We start from the raw sequence: 20802 nt of genomic DNA on the forward strand, positions 1-20802 counted from the left end.
TCTGGGTCTTAGATGATCTATTGTGTAGCTCCACCTGTAATGTCTTGCCACAGGTGTCTGTGGGTCTGTAGTTTCCTGGAAGCTTTCTAAAGCAGACTCCCATGCCTGCGACCCTAGGTTAAAGAGGGAGATTAGCCCTCTAGGCAGCCCCACAAAGATGTTAAAACATTGCAAATAAGGTCTGATCTGCTCCTTCTGTTCTGAGGGAGGATATTGGGCATGGGCTGCTGCATCTCCCTGTGCCACACCAGGGAAAGGGTGGGTCAAGGGTGAATAAAAACACCATGAATTTCCTGATGTTTTGAACGTGGCTTTTTCTTGACTGAGCATTCACTTCTTTGCTGTGGACCTTTTACCATTTTCCAACACTCCTATAAAGTTAATTTCATCGAGTTTCTGGTTGTTTTAATGGTCTGTGAGGGGAACATGGGTTTGGATCTGCCTCATCTGCCATTTCACTGCAACACACTCAAATGTTCTCCCTGTTCTTGTCTTCCTACAACCCAGCCTCCACACAGGGCCATAATGATACCTCACACATGCTGTTCCATCTGTTCCTCTTTTCTCTTTGCCAGGCTAATTCCAACTCATTCCGTTTCCAGCCTACACTCTTTCCTCTTCATTTTATCCATTCAAGAATAGAATAGATGCTCCTGCTAAGAACATGTATATTTCCCTCTGCTTTCCATTTCATAGGGTCCCCTTCCAACTGTAAGACTTTATGATTCTCAAAGTCTACTTAGGGAAGCAAGTATTTACAGAGTCATGGGATGTTAGAGTTGGAAGAACCATTAGAGACTCAATCACTTCATTTCAAAAATGACAAAATGTGATGACAGTGTGGGAGTAACTAACCCCAGGGCCTATTGTCAGGTGATGGTAGAGCAAAGCATCCAAGTCTCACCTAGTTTTAGTCCAGAACTGTTTCCCAAGACTCTTCCTGATCTGCTAGGAAGATGTTTCAATCTAAGGAGGCTTCACCTGCCTCTCTTATTACCTCTTATACTTGCTACAGATGGGGAATTCTGGGTTTGCACATGGGCTTTGCTCCTGTCTCGGCAAAGATTTCTCTGTGATGTTTCTTTCTTTGCACACATTGCCACATGCCACATAATGAACTTGTTAGATGTATCTTATATGTTATAAATAAACTCCTCAGGGAAATTCCTGGATTCCGGGCCTCTCCCACTGGAGCTTTTGTTTGCTTGTCTTGATGTTCAAGCTAGGAAGAGAACTACAAGCACTGAATTATAGTTCCAGAGGCTGAAATTCTTGGTGTAGGGTTGGGAAAAATTATTACCTTTATTGCTTTCCTCATGCCCATCTGGACAGAGGACCAGCTCAATGGGAGGATTCCTCTTCGGGGTCAGGAGCCTTGAGAACTGAGAGGACAGCCAAGTAAGGAGTATGTCCGACATAGTAAGTCCATAGACTACCAGAGCTGTAAGACAAATTAGAGATGCTTTGAGCTAGGGCCCTTATTTTGCACATGAGAAACTGAAGCCCAGACAAATTAGGAAACTTGACCAGCATTGTGTATCATGGGGTAAGAGAAGATTGTGAATTTGGGGTCAGAAAACACTTGAGTGCTGGTTCTGCTACTTACCAGCTCTGTAACCTTAAGCAAGCCTCATTTTCCTCCTCATCAAAATGGAAATAATACTATCTGCCTTGGAGGGCTATTGCCAGGAATAAAGAATACCCTGTCTGTGATAATGCCTGCTATAGGGCACAAGCTCACGGAATGCTCATGCTCTTCTTTCATCCTCTTTCCCTTTTAATTTGCAGCTTCCTCTTTGAGTCCTGAAAGGCTCTTTCTTCTCTGTGGTTTCAGTTAAGCTTGGTTGGTAAATACTTAAAAAAAAAAAAAAAAGGCAAGGGTTAACTTTGCAGCTTTGAAATGGTTTCCTTATTAACCGTAGAGTTATTTATTTTCTTCCCTCATTTTTATTTCAAAGCAATGATTTCATTTTTCCAGAAGCATGATGGCCATTCTTCATTCTTCAAAGATAGCTGTTTAAAAAAATCTCTTTAAACAGAAAACACCAGTAATTTTCTGGGCTCCCTTCCCATTGGCTGGAATACCCCAGAGGAATTTAGTTCTTTTCCAAGTCCTATTCTGGCTCTCTGTGGGACTCCCAGCTAAGGAATTTCCTTTGGAGTCATTTTTGGCATTGCCTGGGTACTGCCACATGCACCAGGGAGGTGAAATCTGCCTGTTATACGACTATGCCGTTACAGAGTCCTGTGGAGGTGGTTGCATTAGTGGTTGTGGTATAGGAGAGCTCATTGGCCTAGGAGTCAGAAAACCTTGATTTCAGACCTGGTTTAACCATTATCTAGGCTGCTGGCCTTGGGCGACGTAGTCTTTCCTCTCCCCTAGATATCAGTTTCCTTATTTGTAAAGCAAACAGATAAAGTGCCCTGAAGGGTCTCTGCCAGCTTTGACCTTAATCACAAACTGCTACTTAGCCCTATTTTGGGGAAGGAGGGGAATTTGGAATGGTGTCCTAACCCTCACCCTTCCAACAGGTCATCTGGTTGTTACCCCAGGATTTCAGTCTGCCTAGGTTGGTTTGGTGTTTGACCCTCTTATCTGAAACCTTCATAACATCTTTCTTTCCTTTCTTATCTGGAAACAAACATATGTCTTACTCTCTGACTTTTCTCTAAAGGAATTCAAGTTTTTAAAGGCAGTTACCTTGAGAGGTGTTGTCTTATACAAGAACTTGGGTGGTAGTGATGAAATTTCAGTCTTTTTCTTATCCTTTCACTTCTTTTAAAACAAGCCCAATAATCCTACATCACCATCTTAATAGGGTCATAGTGATATTTACAGAATGTAATAAAATATTCCCTATTTTCAAGATCCATTCATTTAATGGATGTTTATTGAGTGCATATTATATGTCAGATATTTTTCTAGGCACTTGGGGATAGGGCAGAGAGAAGAGCTACTAAACTGCTGTTATTGTGGATAGAGGAGCTAGACAATACACAATATAAGTTGAGATGTGTGGTATATTAGATAGGGTTACATACTAAGAAGAAGAACAAAGTAGGCAAGGGAGATAGGAAGGGTAGGGAATGAAGTTACAATTTAAATTGGGTAGTGAGGGAAGGCCTTATTAAGATGACACTGGGGGAAAAAAAAAGATGAAGGAAACGAATAAGAGGAATGGCATGTGCCAAGGCCCTGAGGCAGGAGCATCCTGAAATGTTCGTACATGAGGAGGCAAATGTGTGCAGTAGGACCGGAGTGGTAACGGGGATCAGGTCATTGTCAGAACATTGGTTTTTAATCTGAATTAGATAGGAAGCCACTGGAGAAGCTGAGTGGCAGGGTGATGTTACCCAATTTACTGTCACCAAGTTGATAGTAGACCATAGAGATACAAGAATGAAAGAGGAAATATCAGCCAGGAGGCTCCAGCAGGACTCCTTGCAAGAGGCTGTAGTGACCTGTTCCAGGATGGTAGCAGCTGTGGTTGAGTCTGGATGTACTTTAAAGGTGGAGCTGAGAGGATTTGCTGGTGACTCAGATGTGCAGTATGAGAGAGAGAGGAGTCAAAGACGCCCCAGGATTTTTGGCCCGTGCACCTGGAAGAATGGAGTGTCTACTTTCCGAGATGAGGAAGGCTGTGAGGAACACATTTTTGGGGCAAAATGAGGAGCTCAGTTTTGGACATGGGCATTCTGTTAGACATTAAACATGAGAAATGCGAAGGTGACAGTTGAAATATCACGCCTGTAGTTTAGAGGAGGTGCCCAAGCTAGAGATGACATTGGAGAGCCATCAGCATTTAGGTGGTTTTAAATGTCGTCAGCCTAGATGAGATTATTTAGGGAGTGAGGGTAGAGAGGAAAGAAAAGAGGCCAAAGAGCTAAGCCCAGGGAATCCCCATGTAGAGAGGTTGGAAAAATAAGGAGAAACCAACAGGGAGACTGTGGGGACTGAGGCACAGAGAGCAGGATTCCCTGGGACTTTCAGAGCCTTGGGAGCAGAGTGAGGGCCGGAATCCAGGCCTTCACAGCCAGGTTCAGAGCTCTGTCTACTGGCCCAAGGCTCCTTCTCTCTCATGGCACCAACTACTTCTCGTATTGGAATCCTGCTGATGTCCCTTGCATGGGACACATTGTTTCATCAAATCTGAGCAGGAGGTGGATTTTTGTCTCATTTTTTTTTTTTTTTCAGTGCACTTGAAGTACTTCATAATTTTCAAATGCACTCAAATGAAAAGACTTGGTGGGAGGCCCAGACTGCTATCATGGATTTGGGCGTCAGACATGCAAACTCCGACCAAAGGGAGATGTTGTCAGAGTTGTTAAAAGAAGGATTCCGTTGTCTTGGATCCCACTGGCAGGCCTGGGCCACACGTGAGCATTTAACTGGCATGGATTAAATAAACCAGATGGTCCCAGGCGATGGGCAAGATGGGATAACGTCACAGGACAAATAGCCCAAGGGGAGAAGAGAGTCCTCACTTTCAAACTAGGTCAGCATCTTCTGAGAACACGGGCCTGGTCTATATCTACACTGTGAACTGCAGATCCCCAGGCTTGCTCTGGTTGGTGCTGGCCTGTTGGTATCCATTGGGGCACCTCTTACTTTGTAGAGGTCTCCTTTGGGACTGAAAGATGCTGGCAGGGAAGACATGTTTTTGCCCATGCTGATCTGTTTGTCGTTCAGACACTCACCCTGGGTACCGTCCAGGGCCGAAACACCTTCCCATTGTCATCACACTGCTTTATCCTAATACCCCATTCCTCAGAGAAGACTCCCTTGGAGGCTTTGTGATCTGCCTAGGTGTTGAAATGGTCCTGGTTCTTTTTCCTTATTATCAGAAGCTCATTGCTAGGAATTGAGCTTGTGTTTCTGCATCCAAATGACACTTTTCTTTTCTTCTTGAAAAAAAAAAAATGCCACCACAGGAAATTGTTGCAAAGGCACTGTTTGTCTCCTTCCCTCAAGTTCAGAGAACCCATGGCTTCCTTTCTATGGACAAGTGCTGGTACCAGTGGGTCACAGAAAGACCAGGGACCTGGGAAACAATTTCTCCTTTTGGGTTTTGGTTTCTGCTCTCTTTTCTCTCTACTTCTCTACTAATTCACCTTGAAGTGTTAACAGAGTTGAGAATCTGTTAAAAGTGACTCTCTAGACCCAGCCCTAGGTTCTCAGAGCCCTCAGAAGGAGATTCCTCTCCTCCCTGTAAGCTGGCCTGCCTCATTCAGGACCATTAGGTCTCTTGTCTAATGTACTGTGGCCATCTTGAGTCTCCCTCAGTTCACTGCATTTAATGCCTCATTTGAAAGGGAAAGCTGATCACATCTCTCTTTGGTTTAAAATCCTTAGATGGCTCCCTATTCCCAAAAGCAAGCTGTGTATTCAAGGCTTTTTATAATCCTGCACATAGAGATCTTCCCAAATGGTGTGATGTTCTTTCTCCCAAACTGTCTGTCTCTCTAGGGACTGTATCACTCAGTTTTCCCCAAATGCCCGGTGTCCTTTCATATCTCTGCTTTCGCATATGCTACTCCCTGGTGCCTGGGTTGCTCCTCCTCCTCTTGGTTTACTACTGCAAGGTAAAACAGCACCGTTCTTTCCAGAAAACACTAGTGCAGAAAGGTCTTAGCAATGGTGTTTCTACTGAGAGTCACAAAATAGTTCTGGATCGTGGGCTACAATATCAGGGAATCTATCTCATCTTTGTTTCTTGCCAGCTGAGTGACCTAAGTCAGAGGTTGCACACTGGCAGGAAAGCCTATAGTAATGACTTTCAAATTGCATGCCCATTAGAATCACCTGTGGATCTTTAAAAAATCCCAGTGCTCAGGCCTTACTCTAGATTGATTATATTTGGATCTCTGTGGTTGAGACACAGACATCGGCATTTCTTTAAACTCCCCAGGTAATGCCTGTGTGTAGCCTTGATTGAGAGCCATTGGTGTGTGAGTTAAGGGATTAGGCTCCAGAGTCCATCAGAACTGGTTTCAAATCCTGGTTTCTCCATCTCCTAGCTGAGAGATCTTGGGTCACATTTTTTTAAATGACACTTTTGTTTTTAGAAGTGTTGGAAGGTTGTGAAGATGGTACAGGAAGTTCTGATGCATACTATACCAATTTCCTCTATTATTACCATCTTATATTTGTTTAGTACCTTTCTCTCAATTAATGAACCAAGAATGATACATTATTATTAACTAAAGTCCATATTTTATTCAGATCTCCTTAGTTTTCACCTGATGTTTTTGTCTTTTCCAGGATCCCATCCAGGATATCACATTGCATTTATTTGTCACGTCTCCTTAGGTTCTGTATTAGTGTCCTAGGGCTGCCCAAACTGGGTAGCTTAAAACAACAGACATTTATTATTACACAGTTTGGAGGCTAGAAGTCTGCAGTCAGGGTGTCCCCTCTGAAACTTGTAGAAGAGAATCCTTCCTCACCTGTTCCTAGCTTCTGCTGGTTTGCTGGCAATCCTTAGCATTTCTTGGCTTGTAGCTACAAAACTTCAATCTCTGCCTTCATCAAGACATGATATTCTCCCTCATGTGTCTGTGTCTCTGTGTCTTTTCTTTCTTTTCTTTTTTTGGAGAAGGAGTCTCACTCTGTTGCTCAGGCTGGAGTGCAGTGGCGTGATCTCAGCTCACTGCAAACTCCGCCTCCCAGGTTCAAGTGATTCTCCTGCCTCAGCCTCCCAAGTAGCTGGGATTACAGGCACCCACCACCAGGCCCGTCTAATTTTTGTATTTTTAGTATGCATGGGGTTTCACAGGTTGGCCAGGCTGGTCTTGAACTCCTGACCTCAAGTGATCTGCCTGCCCTGGCCTCCCAAAGCGCTGGGATTACAGGCATGAGCCACCGTGCCTGGCCTGCTCTTCTTATAAGGATGCCTGTCCTATAGGATTAGTTAATGGCCCGCTCTACTCTAGTATGACCTTTTCTTAACTAATTACAGCTGCAATTATCCCATTTCCAAGTAAGTTCACATTCGAAGGTACTGGGGGGTGGGACTTTAACATATCTTTCCCATTTTGGCTCCTCTTGGCTGTGATAGTTTCTTAGAATGTCCTCGTTTTTGATGACCTTAACAGTTTTGATGAGGGTTGGTTAGGTACTTGGTAGAATGTCCCTCAGTTGGGATTTACTTGATGTGTTTCTCATGATTAGCCTGGGGTTATGGGATTTGGAGAGGAAGAACACAGAGGTACAAAGCCATTTTCATCATGGCGCACAAAGTCACACAGCATCCATGTGACTTAACACTTTTGTATTAACCTTGATTATCTGGCTGAGGTAGTGTTTATCAGGCTTCTGCACGGCAGAATTACTGAGTTCCTGCCCCGCCTTTTATACGATATTTTTTGGAAAGCAGTCACTATGTGCTGTCAACACTTAAGGGATGGGGACTCATGCTGCATCTCTGGAGGGATGCACGATTTTGCATTTTTTCAGTGGGAGATTGGTCTATTCTCCCAGTTGATTTATTTGTTCAATAATTTATTCACATAAATATGTGCTCATGAATATTTATTTTATACTTTGGGTAATTATCCAATGCTATGTTGCTTTATTGCTCAACATTCCAGCTTCGGCCAGTGGAAGCTCTTTCATTTGGCTCCTGTGTCCCTTTGACATATCCTCAGCACTGTGTGGCACTTTGAGCATTTCCTCAATTTCTGGGACTACAAGATGCTCCAGGCTCAACTTGTGTGTTTCTTGCTCCAATCCCGGAATCAGCCATTTCTTCAAAGAGCCTGTGTTCCTTGTATGGGATGATGATATTTTGGAAACCAAGACCTGTGCGCTAAGAGTGCTCATTGTTGCTGGGGTATTTGTGCTCCTAAGTCGGCCCACATTTTACGCTTCACTGCGCTTCAAGTTGCTCACCTGTAAAAGGTGGATAAGCATAGTCCTTTCATGACATTTTCTTGTGAAAATTAAATTGGAGAATGTGTATAACAAGCAGATAGTAAATACTCAAAAATGTTAGTGATTATTATTTCCCATATAACTTTTTATGTTTGAGTAAACTTATAATTTTCTAAGTTCTTTCCTATCTGCTAATTCATCAGATTCAACAGCCTCAGGAGGGAGGTTATTCTACCAGTGTATAGATGGGAACATTAAATAAATAAGGGAGTCAACCTATGCTGCACCAGAATTCAAGTCTTTTGATTCTGAGACTTATTCTAGACCAAGATTGGTTTCCACCTCTGTCATATGAGGGGTCTACATTCCCCTCCCTGACTCTTGCCCAACTCTAGCTTGAAGGGCTTCTTGGTGGTGGTGTTTCTTTGATTCTTGTTCTCCATTGAATAAGATTAACTAACGGCAGAAAGAAAGCATGTACTCCAATCCAGAACAGACCACTCACAGACATGGTGCCATATTTTCTAAACCAAACACTGAACATATGATTCAAATTTATTAAATGCCACCGGTAATAGTAAATTTAATAAATGAGTGGCATTTAATAATTGTAATGTGGATGCAGAAACATTGGCATTCTGGGATATTTTGATAATTTGCAGGAATAATAGGACAGGTATTTAAACAGAACTGACGCAAAAACCTAAGACATGCTTTTGTATCTACAACAATCTTCCCATCATAGTCTCTCTCCCTTCATGGTACAGTGATCCTACATGAATAGAGCAAAATGCTAGTAAATGAAAACAACTCACTATAATCATCAGTGCATAAAAAACATACAAACAAACAGGGAGCTTTGACTCAATGCTAGATGTTTATTGGAACTAATGTTTGTTTTTTCATAAAAGCAACAGCTTCTGTTGTTAATAAAATCCGGGCGTGATTATTATTGCTAACAGCAGCACTCATGGTATGAAATTATAGCTTCAGTCACACAAACTGTATTCTAGAGAGGTGGGTTTCGGTTGCACAAAGAGGAGACCTTTTTAAGAGGCAGCACATTTAAAACATTTTCTTACTTATATTTTTAAAATTAATATTCACAATCAGTGATTCAAAAAGCAGCAATTTTAAAGTTGAATGAGCTGCAATTGGGGATAGCGAGTTTCTCATCAGTAGAAATGCTCAAGAATGAGGTCGCAAAGTTAGACAAGGTTGTTGTCCTCACAGATACTCCAACCCTCTGCTTCTATGGCTCTGTGAGAGATTTGGGTTTCTTGGACTTTAGCAGCAGTGCAGGAGCTGGCACAGCTAATAAGTGCTTGTAGATCACGGGGAAGCCTGGGTTCCATGGCCTATTTAGACATTTTCTCAGGATATGGATGAAATTGCAATTGGAGGAATAAACAGAATAAGCTGGGTCCAGCCAGAAGTCAGTATTTGTGCACAAACCTTGAGGCCATTTCAAGTGCTGTTTAGAATTCTAACTTTAAGGAGAAAAGCTCTTTTTGGTGTTGGTTCTGATCCCAGAAAAAGAGTGTACTGGACATGTGTTTTTGTGGGAGGGGCTGGTATAACAAAGGACATCTTCAGTGGACATTTACTATTGTTCTCCCTCCATCCGGAAGGCCTCCTCCGTCTTACCTGTGGACAAGGCTCCGGTCCAGTCACCTCTTCTGGGAAGCCTTCTTGATTGATATCTCCTCCCCCAAAACCTTCATATCAGAATGGTCTTTCTTTTACCTCCATGACTTTCCAAAACAGCACTTGGCAGGGTTTATTCTGTTACACAGTAGTCACTTACATATGTTTCAAGTCTCCCAGTGGGAGCTCCTAGAAGGTATAAATGATACTCTCTTCATCTAGGTAGTTCCCACAGCAGCCAGCACAGCCTGGGATGTTGGGGTGTGCCCAGGCGTGCTTGAAATGGGAAGGTATGGTGTCTTGGAATGCCTGGGGAGGATTCCAAAACAGCATTCCAGTTCTTTGGCATTGAAAATGGAGTTTCTGCTAGCTTGACAAGTGTCTGATGGAGCTGGGTCCCATTGCCACCTTCCCCTTATAGAATAAACAGCAGGGCACAGAGAGGTAGAATGACTTGTTTATAGAACCAGGAGCAGGCTGTGAATTGCTGTCCCTGAGTATTCAGCCTGGGGCTTAATATATATATAAGTTCTCATTCTCCATTATCTTCCTCTTTTTTTTCAAGAGACCTGGAATTACTCCAACAGCTGCATACAGGTCAAGAGTTAAAATCCCCCAGGGAAGATCAATTTCTATAAAACAGAAGACAGGAACTTGGAGCTTCTGATCCCTTGGAGGGCTTATATCTTGGAGCTCTGGAGGGCATAAGGTCTCTAGAAGCTTCCTGAGAGAGGATGGGAGAGGCATTTTGCTTGGAAAACACTTACGGCCTTGCAAGATCAGGGAGTTCAGGGTGAGGCTCAGGGGTGTGGAGTTGGGGAATGGCTGCTTGAGGTCAGCTGTGGACATAGGAAGGAAGAGTGTAGGGGCCTGGGGTACAAACTACCAGGGCCCGCCTTGAGCAGCCCAGTTTCCCAAGAAGGGAAGGAGGCCAGGGTCCAGAGCAGATGCTCTGCTTAGGAATAAGGAAGGATCCCTTGGCTCACACTTTGCCTGGCCTGTGTCCTTGGGAACCCACCCGTAGTGGAAAGGGGTGGGTATTGCAGGAGCAGCAGCAGCATTTTGTCTGCATCAAAGTTCCTTTGAACCGACTGTAAGTTTTGCCTTTTAGTTACATTGGGTTTACTTCATCTTATCAGGGGGAAAATGGCTTCATTGTATCTTAGATCGTCAGAGCTTGGAGGACCCTTTGAAATGAGGGAAAAGGACTTGCACAGGGTCATACAGGGGGCTAAGGGCAAAGCTAGTTCTAGAACCAGGTGTCTGCCTTTCCAAACCTCAATCCCCAGGCTCCCTCCTGTCCGTGCTTCTCTCAGGCCCTTCCGCAATCTGGCATCTAGCGCATGTTCCTAGCTACATTGCTAGGGGACACACCATAGGACTCAGAACCTTGTCTGTTTTACTTTTTTAGGGGTGAGGGTGAAGATGGATGTTGGGAAAGTTGCACGGTGGCAAAAAATCATACAGCATTTAAAGGCAGATGGAGATGGTCAAGGCCGAGGGGAGAGGTGTGTCACTGATCAATGCTAAGACCCAGGCAGGGGTTTGTAATTGAGCTTCGTTTGCCTGGTAGACGCACCGACCTTCTGCTAAGGCGCATGTGTTGAAAGCAGTGTATGCTATGCACTGTGTTAAGTGCTATGCATCTATTAGTTAATCTTTTCCTCATCAGACTTTTATGAGGTAGGTAAGGTATAGCATTTCCATCTTATGAAGGAACTGAGGTTCGAAGAGATGAAGTCACCTGCCCAGCACTGCAAACTAGTAAGTGATAGAGCCTGGATTTGGCCTGTGTTCCGACCACTCCCCTGCTCCATCTCTTTAAAGAGAGTGAAAAGTGGGTGAAGATACCTGCTCTATTGCCCAGTAATGGATAGGCTGAAGGAGGGGGGATGGGAGGAAGGAAAGGAGAAATGGCTGCTTTCATCGGAGGATTGTCCTCTGCTACTGACTGCCCACAGCCCGTGGTGCTGGGGCTGAGGAGCCAAATTCAGTTCCTCACTCCGGTGACCCTCTGAATCCAGTCCTTGTTGTGGTGGATGTAAGAGTATACTCCGTAGCGGTCCTTCTTCCCGCAGTCCTCACCCCAGGACACAGTGCCCGCTAGGTACCACTGGCCTCTTACCCTATTCAGGGTCACCATGGGGCCTCCAGAGTCACCCGCACAGGCATCCTTTCCCCCTAGATGAAAAAGAGACACAGATGAAGATAAAATGCCCCTTCCCAGCCCGTCTCCTTCTCCCATGTATGGGTTGTAGTTCAGAGAATTGGGCACTAGAGGGCACAGCAGACCATTGGACCCAAACCTCGCTCTGGGCAGTTCTAGGTCAGGCCGCATCAAAGCTGAAATGATTCTAGAAAGCACTGATTCAGACCTCTTTCTTTCTTTTCTTTTTCTTTTATCTTTTTTTTTTTTTTGAGATGGAGTTTTGCTCTGTCACACACAGGCTAGAGTGCAGTGGCACGATCTCAGCTTACAGCAACCTCTACCTCCTGGGTTCAAGCGATTCTCCAGCCTCAGCCTCCCTTTGTAGCTGGGACTACAGGCACCGGCCACCACGCCTGGCTAATTTTTGTATTTTTAGTAGAGATGGGGTTTCGCCATGTTAGCAAGACAGGTCTCGAACTCCCGACCTCAGGTGATCCACCCGCCTCGGCCTCCCAAAGTGCTGGGATTACAGGCATGAACCACCGCGCCCGGCCAAGGCCTCTTTCTTAAGGGAAACACTGGACTTGGGAAGGGAATTATGAGCATCCTGTAGATATCTTTTCTCCGATGCATCTTCTCCTGTGGAATCCCTCGTCCCACGGCCTTCCTCCAGTCCCCTGCGCCCCCACACTGGCAGCCCACCAGGCTGGGAGGCCTCTGTGCTCCCTTGCTGGCTCTGCACCACTCCCTGGCTGGCAGTGCCCCTGTTGTATGCCAGCCTCTTAACCCACCTTCCTTCTCCCCAGCACAGATCATGTCCCTGGTCACTTTCTTCTTCAGCGGGGCGTAAGCCTTCTGGCAGGTGCTGTGGTCAACAATCGGGATTTCAATCTAGAACACAAAGCTGTTATTGGTCCTCACCCCTGGCTGAGAAGCCTCTGCTATTCTGACACCCCTGAAGATGGCTCCTCTCCACTCCATACCTGGACGGACCTGTGTCTACCTTAGACTTGATCTAAGAGACTGCCCCATGCTACAGGTGAAGGAACAGTTGAGTGGAGAATCAGGAGGCCCGTGTTCTAGGGTAGTCTTGGCTCTGAAGACCTTGGCTGTGTGAACTTGGGCAAGTAACATGCCCTCTCTGGGCCTCAGATCTCTCATCAGTAAGATAGAGGTAATAATACTTGCCTAGGAGATGTATTAGTCAATAGGACAATGTATACAAAAATGAAGGTTGGTTTTCTTTTCTCTCACCCCTACTGTAGGACCTAGAACATGTGGCTTACTCACTGTTTTTCAGACTCTGAGACTCAGTTTCCTCATCTGAAAAATGGAAGTTGCAGTATTTGATATACTAATCACTGTACAAAGAGGAGAGGCATGAACAAGTGCTTTGTAAACTACACACACTGTATAAGTATTAATTACTGTGGAGTTATCACTGCTGGCTTTGCAGCAAGCACTTTCTTATGTTGTCCTCCCTCACTACAGTATGAGCGTCTGTCTCAATGCTGGATCTGTATTTTATGCATTTCTATCTTACATTGCTTGGAGCTTAGTAGATACCCAGAAAATATATATATATATTTTGCAATGCAGCAAAATTGATACATAAAAATAAGGCATTGTGACTATTATTGCCCTTGATTCAGCGTGGGGGTAACTGTTGGAGTAGATGTCTGGAATAAAAAGAGGAAACATGTGATTCTCTTTTAGTCAAATCAAGAACTGAATGGGCCATATTCTCTAAATGGACAACTCCTGTTGCCTTTGCTGGGAGGAAACCAGAGGCCATTCAGATCCCTCTTGGGCCATGGCCTTCCCTGGATAAGGGGAGAGGAAGCCAGGGCAGGGTGGTCCTGAGGACAGGTCCTCAGCAACTGTTGAGCACCTGATTCGTCATTCAGGTATCATTTCAGCATCACTTCCTTTGGGAATGCCTCCTGAAGCCCTGAGACGAGATCAGATTCTCTTTCATATGTTCTGGAGCATCCTACATTTCTCTTTCTCCACCTTCATCACATCCATAACTACTTTCCGTCCATCCCACTTGACCATGAGCCCAAGGGGGCCAGGGACCATATCTATCCTTTTACCCTAGCACAGCTAGTAGCTAGTACAGCGTGTGGTACTGAGGAAACACCAAATAGACCCCCGGGAGTTAGTGAATGAAGAGATGAATGGTTGTTGCAAATCCCAAATTTTAAAGTATGTCAAAATAATATATGTGGAAGAATTTAGAAACTAGCTGTGTCAGTCATAGGCCCCTGTGATATCAGAGCCAAGCAACTCTTTGAGGGCATCTCCTGTTGCCCCATAACTTTGCAGTTGGAAATAGTATCTTATGGTCTAGAGAGGCAAAATAAGTTGCTTCAGATGACCCAGCAAGTTAGTAGGAGCTAAGACTTGAAACTATGACTCCTTACTTTTAGTTCAGTGTTTTTTGTTTTTTTTTCCCTGAAATGATAGGAATTTGAACTTCTAAGTGTAATTGTCAAGTTCATTACTGCAAAGACTGTGGTTCTCAAGAGCCTGGCTCATTCTGGCCAATTTGGTGTGCAGTTCTCATGGGGTGCAGCTGGATTGTCACCCATGGGGGTGTCTAAACTTCCTGTTTTCTGGGAGAATTTTCATAAGCTAAGCCTTTAATAAGCTACCAGGAAAACGTAACAGTGTTTAGAGGCTAGAGTCCATGACATGTAGAACAAACAAATCAAGCTTTCTGGGGTTCAAAGTCCCATTGAACTTTGGAGGTGGGTCTGGGCTCCTAGTTTCCCTCTCACCAACCCCCACCCAAGCCTCAAAATCCCTAAGGGAACAATATGGAGCAGGAAGGCCCAGTGCAGAGCTGAGGTGTCACTGTCTGTAGGTTATAAAGTGGACTTCACCTCCATCAGGGTCTCTGGGAACCTCTGTAAGAACTGCTTCCCCCAGCCGCTGACGATGACCATGTCTCCTGGAGGAGAGAAGATACTGTGAGAACACAGAGGCTATCTGGGGGGTGTTTGGAGGGGTGCAGCTTGCAGCTCCATCATCCTCTTCTGTGGAGGAAAGACTGGATTGTTCTTCTCAGAGAAAGGTGGCGTGGTGGGGAGGAAGACGTGAAAGGCAGCTGGGCCACAGATTACCTGCGGCAGAGCTAAGGGCACTGGTTTCTATGATGTGTTACTGGTTTACTTGTTTAGTTTTCTATTTGTCCCACCCTCAACTAGTCTGAAAACTAGGGTCCACGAGAGCATAATCTCATTCTTGGTCACTGCTATATCACAATGCCTATAACAATGCTGGCACATAGTAGGTGCTCAATCAAGAACAGCAAATAAATGCAAAGCCCAGCCTAGTCCACTGTGTGCTATGGTGCCTTTAGCAAGCCCTCCTCTCTGCTCCCCTTCTAAGCCTCTGTTTTCCTATCCATAAAATGAGGAGGCTGGACTTGGTATTCTCTAAAACCCCTTTCAGAGTTGACATTCTAGAAGTCTATGAAGTTGGTAAATCTGTAGGGCAATGTGGAAGTGGGTTGAGCACTGACAGAGCAATTATTTACTCATTTGAAAAAGAGCCTGGATACTGAAAACAGTGGTGGGCTGAAAGTCAGAAAACCTGTACTATATCCCCAGATCTGCTTCATACAAGCTGCATCTTGGGTGAGTCACCTCACCTTGCTGACCCTTAGCTTTCTCATTTGTAAATGGGGCTACAAAGCCACCTTGCAAGGCTTGCGTGATTCGTAAATAAGTTAATAAACATAAAGCACCTGGAACATGGTGGGCGCATGGCACCCAATGAGTCAAAGCCAGCTACACTTGTGCCTTTCCTGTTGGCTCAGTTCCCCTAAATACTTCTCAGATTACATCTCAGCCATTTTTCTTTTGAGCTAAAGGAAGTGAACTTGATGTGGCACCACTGAAATTAGAATGAAAAGGAAGCCAGCTGGCATGGGTCACCTATGTTTAAGTATTATCTCAAACATGGAAATATCACAGCCACCACATGGGATAGCATCTCCAGTTTAGAGGTAAGGGGGTTGAGGCTTAATGAGGTTAAATAACTTCCTCAAGGTCACCCAACTGGGAAATGGTCGCAGTGGGGTTTGAGCCTGTGCTGAGTATTAAGCCATTGTCCCCCAGCTCGAGACTTACCCTTCTATACTCTGCTTTGTGGCACTAGGGATGAGACTCTGAAGTGGGCAGTTCTACTTTGCTAGCTGGTTTCCTGAAAACAGGGGGCACTTTCAGAGAGGCAGGAAGACTTGCTTTGGCTGTTGGCATCAGCCCTGGCAGTGGTTTTTCACCCCAGTAGTGGCCATTGTTTCCAGCTGTTTTCCTTAGCACATTAGACTCTCCTGCAGAAGTTCAGGTTCTGGCCCCATAGGGCCCCTTTTTCAAGCTTCTAATTTCTAACTCCAGGTTCTTACCTTTGTTTCCTCAGCCCTAGGGCTGGTGGTTTCTTCCTGCAGGTACCATCTCTATGATCTCAGTTCTTCCCTTTTACTTCTCCATTGCTCCAGTGCCCTATATTAAATTCTCTCTGTTACGATAACTAGTCTAGGTTTTGGTTTTCTATCTGGACCCTCGGGTCTGACTGTTTACTATGTGCTTCCCACAACTTTTGCTGCCTTGGACCCAGTTCTGACTTGGCTGTTTGAGGGGAAGCAGCTGGTGAGTCATGCAGACACTGTCAGCTGACTTAATTGGCACCAGAGCTTCACTAACATGAAGACGGAATCCCTGTGGAGGCACCAGCTGCCCTGCAGAGGTGGAGGTGAGGGAAAGTACCTTCCTGCTGGGGTCCCTCTGGCAGACAGATGGGCATCACAAAGGCATTCAGCACTGGGCTCTCCAACAGCTCCACCAGAGCCACGTCATTCTCGAATGTGCTGGGGTCATACTGGGGGTGGAGAGTGATGTGTTTGACACTGAGATGCTGTTCGTTTTCATCTGACTGGAGCCTCCAATGCTTGCCTGGGCAAGAAGAAGACATGTGAGGCATGGGGGCAACAGAGGATAAGGTCATACCTTGTTCCCTGTCAGCCCCCACCCCAGCCCCATCCAGCCCATGCCTCCAGCCTTAGCCCTTTCACTGCCTTCATCCACCTTTCCCGGACATCCCACCCTATTGGTCATTTTCTACGTACTCTCATGGGTTCCCACCTCTGTCTTTCTTCAGGAACTGATGCTGTTGCCTTGTAATGCTTGTTCTGATGCCTGCTGCCACATGTTCAATCCATATCATCACCTTCAGTGCCTGCGTCAAACATTACCTCCTCCATGTAGCCTCTCAGACTCTTGGGTTAGAAGCCTTTCCCCTCTCAACTCCCATGGCATTTTATCTGTTCTTCTTCTACAAAACTTACTGCTTGCTACTTTCCATTAGAGGTCTCTGTGCTCATATCTTATTCCTTTATTAGACTGTAAGCTCCCTGTGGGCAGAAACTAGGTCTTAATTATACTGTATCCTTAGATCCTGGCATAGTGTCAGTAGGTAAATATGTGTGGACCTGAATTGAATCAGCTGGTCATCTGATTTTATAAACAAGAGGGGAAATCTGGATCGTATATGTATGATCCATTTGAAACCACCGGTTCATGGAAATCTAACAGGTCTTTGGAAATTATCTAGAAGCCTCCTCATTTTATCGTTGTGAAACTGAAGCATAGAATTCAATGCCTTGCTCATGGTCATGTGTCTGGAGAATCGTATTTTGCACTTGGACTCAGGTTCCTGGACCTCCATCCCAGGTGTCCTGCCCTGACAAATGAGTGAGCAAGTAAGTGAGCAGACACGCCTTGGAAAGGGCCAGTAGGTCATTCCCAGAACCACAGTTGGCTTCGAGAATCAGCTTGCCCCTCACTCACTCACCCAGGATGATTTTGAAGTCAGAAGGGCTGAGCAAGTCTGAGTTATGTAGGGTTGGATCTTCTGGATCGAGTGACTGGTGGAGGCAGTGTGCGGCGGTCACAATCCAGCTGGAGCCTGGGGAACAGAACACATGTCTCATCGTCCTGCATTGCCAGATCTCGCCTCCCTCTGTCTTGAGCTGAGGGTCTTCGGGCTACTCCAGAGGACCCCTCAAGACCTCGAAAATGGCCATACTTCTCTCCATTGTATTTTATGGCCCCTAACTCAAATGCTCATCTGATCCTAATCTGAAGATGAGGGTTTAAACCTGTGATTTTTACCTGCCTATTCCAACCGAGGCCAGGACTGAACACTGTAAACAGGATTTCAGGGATCCGTTAAGCCCATGGCATTGGTGAGAGCCAGAGAGCCCAAGGTGGGTGCACAGAAAGCCTGTGGTCAACTGGCTGCCTTCTCAGGCCTTGGTTCTCAAAGTGTGGTCCCTGGACCAGCAACATTAGCATCACCTGGAAGCTTCATAGAAATGAAGACTCTTTGGCTGGCCCCACCTCAGATCCACTGAATCAGAATTTTCATTTTAACAAGACTCCCCAGTAATTTGTATGCACATTAAAGTTTAATACTGACGAATCAGAGGCTAGCTACAACTGGCTGCATATTAGAATTACCTGGAGAATGAAAAAAGAGTAAATCAGTGTCTGGACCTATATCTAGACCATTTATGTCATGGGGGTGGAACCCAGGCACAGATAATGTTTTAAACATTTCCTTAGTTAATCCTACTGCTGCCAGGGTGGAGAATCACTGCTCTGATCTAGATCTTTCATTATATAGACAGGAATCCTGAGGCCTGGAGAAAGCAGAGATGTCCAGGGTCACCCAGCAGGTTGGTTTCAGGGTCAGGGTCAGGGCCAGGGCCAGACCCCAGGGCTCTTGATAGTCAGCTTAGTGCATTTCCTGTGTCTCAGCTGGCATCTTTCTGGATGGACAGGCATCTGCCCTTCGTTTAATGCAGGGTCAGGCTTCCATTCACCTCTTATGTGGAGCAGATGACAAGCCCATAAGTAGCTGAGCCCAGAGACATATCCAGGATGAGCCAAGCAGAAAGAAAAGCTCTAGAACATGGGGGTGGGGGAGGCTGAGTATCAGGTCAAATTTCAGGGTCGAGGGCAGAAGTGCTTAGTCCCAGAGCAGGTTCCAGGCTCCACTTGGCCCTCTCAGAAGCAGCTATGTGCTCCTGGTTCCTGGCCAGGGCTGCACTTAGGCCGCTCTTCTCTGCCCTGGGGCATTTTTTGATCCCTGCCCACTTCCAGGACCAGATCTTCCAGGTGGATCAGGTGTGCTGAGGTGCCCAGGGTAGGAGAGCCTGCCTTGGCGTGGGGCTCTGGGCTGTTTGGATGAACCCACGGGTGTGCACTGGCCAGTTCAGAGACATAGCTTGGCCTCTCAGCTCTGCAGATCCCTCGACCCAGGCATCAGTGTGGGCATTAATGAGGTGCCTTCCCCTTCCTCTGTCCCTTGGCTGCTTTCCTATTTCTTCTGCCCTCTCCTATCCTTCCCTTGCTCTTTAAGACTGAAAGATGGGAGGGAGACAGAAATGATAGATCAGGGTTGCTGCAGGGAGTGCGAAGTATGAGGGCATTCCAGCTTGGCTGAGGGTAGAGAAGTGAACGTCAAACATTTTTCAAACATAAGTCATAAGGAATAAACACACAATGAATAACAATACATGGTGGACATTAGTGGACTCAAAAATTCAAGGTTTGTCCTAGCTACTCGGGAGGCTGAGGCAGGAGAATGGCTTGAACCCGGGAGGCGGAGGTTGCAGTGAGCTGAGATTGCACCACTGTACTCCATCCTGGCGACAGAGCGAGACTCCTTCTCAAAAAAAAAAAAAAAAAATCAAAGTTTAAGAAAATGAATTCATTCTTAAAATTAGGTGCACACAACCCATCTCTCTTACTTGCCGTCTAACAAAATCGGAGCTGTCTGGTGAAGCAGAGTCTTCCCTTCCTCTGCCCTCACTGGCAGCTCTTCCTCCACACCACCCTGCTTCTCTCCAACTTCCCTTCAGGTCCCTCCTTCCCTGGCTTCTTCTCTCCTGGGTATCTTGTGCCCTGCCAGTACCTCTTCCTCTTGTTGTATTGTTCCCTTTCATTTTTCTCGTTACTCTCTTCAATCCTCTATCTTATTTTTCAGGTATCTCTCAGTGTCCTCTGTCTGTCTCTGTCCTCTCCATTGTCTTTCCAATTCTGGTCCTCTGTCTCCCTTCCCTTCTCTCCCTTGGTCCTCTCCCCGACTCTGCTCCCACTGAACTGCCCTCAGCCCTGTCTGGCCCTATAATACCTTCCCTCACTCTCTTTACCTCTCTGGGGGACTCCTTTGAGTGAGACCATTCATCTTTGGGCCTGTGAGAATATAAGGATAAATTCCTTGCAGAGTAGGGATTTATGTAGCCCTGGTGCTTTGGCTGCAGTTCTAGCCCAGACCTGATGCCTTGCCAAAGGGATCCCTGCCCCAGAGCTGTCCACCCCTTGTTGGATCTGGAGGAGGGTGAGGCTGAGTGAGAGGCATGCCCGTCAGCCTGGGAGCTGCCCATGCAGAGATGGGCCAAGCCTGGCCTTCTTCCTCGGGGGTGGGATCCGATTAGATAGCCTAGATTGCTATTCAGTTTTCTTTTGACATCAGAACTGGAATAGATCTTAGATTGCCTGGACCAAACCGTGTCAGGGAGAGCCATTGGCTATTCTCATTCTTGCTCCCACTCCCACCCACATTCCATTACAAAGGTGACAGTCCTATTTCCCAGTGTTATCGAATCTGCCTCCTTATTTCCATCCATCATACCCTGTTCTTACTCTGAGGCTAAGCCTTCTCTCCCCACCGCTGCAATGGATGCCTCACTGATCTCCTGGCCTCCAGTTTCACCCTCCTTTTTATCAATGCTGCCTCTGGAGAGAACTTTCCAGAACATACTTATCAACCTAAAGCAGTGTTCAAGACAAGATAGAAATTCCTAAGCATAGCATTCAAGGTCTTTGTAAATCGACCTTCCCTGATCCCCAAGCGTGAGTTTCCTGGCTCTCCCTGAACTCACAGCCCTGGCATGCCCTGTCTTTGACCTCCATGTACTGTTATTCGTGGTTGAGAGACTCCCTGACTTTGTCCTTCCCAGTGCCAGAGACAGACCAGGATCCAGTCTAGTCGAGAACTCTTTCTACCACACTGTGCTTCTGCGCCCTGACGCTAGTGTGCACAATGATTCTCAATGAAG

At 45.8% G+C, this 20802-nt stretch overlaps 1 protein-coding gene across 1 annotated transcript in view; it reads right to left on the bottom strand.

Annotated features, from left to right (window-relative positions):
• Nucleotides 1–7514: 7514 nt before the first annotated feature.
• Nucleotides 7515–20802, bottom strand: part of MASP1 (mannan binding lectin serine peptidase 1) — a 75606-nt gene continuing 62318 nt past the window's right edge. The window contains exons 12-16 of the mRNA XM_003256630.2: nt 17529–17642; nt 16445–16630; nt 14558–14625; nt 12461–12560; nt 7515–11701 (exon numbers count right to left, since the gene is read on the bottom strand). Coding sequence (XP_003256678.2) covers nt 11511–11701; nt 12461–12560; nt 14558–14625; nt 16445–16630; nt 17529–17642 — 659 coding nt within the window. The 3' untranslated portion in view covers nt 7515–11510. The remainder of the gene's footprint in view (nt 11702–12460; nt 12561–14557; nt 14626–16444; nt 16631–17528; nt 17643–20802) is intronic.

The sequence above is a fragment of the Nomascus leucogenys genome, chromosome 11 (genome assembly GCF_006542625.1).
Source record: "Nomascus leucogenys isolate Asia chromosome 11, Asia_NLE_v1, whole genome shotgun sequence".
Lineage (NCBI taxonomy): Eukaryota > Metazoa > Chordata > Mammalia > Primates > Hylobatidae > Nomascus > Nomascus leucogenys.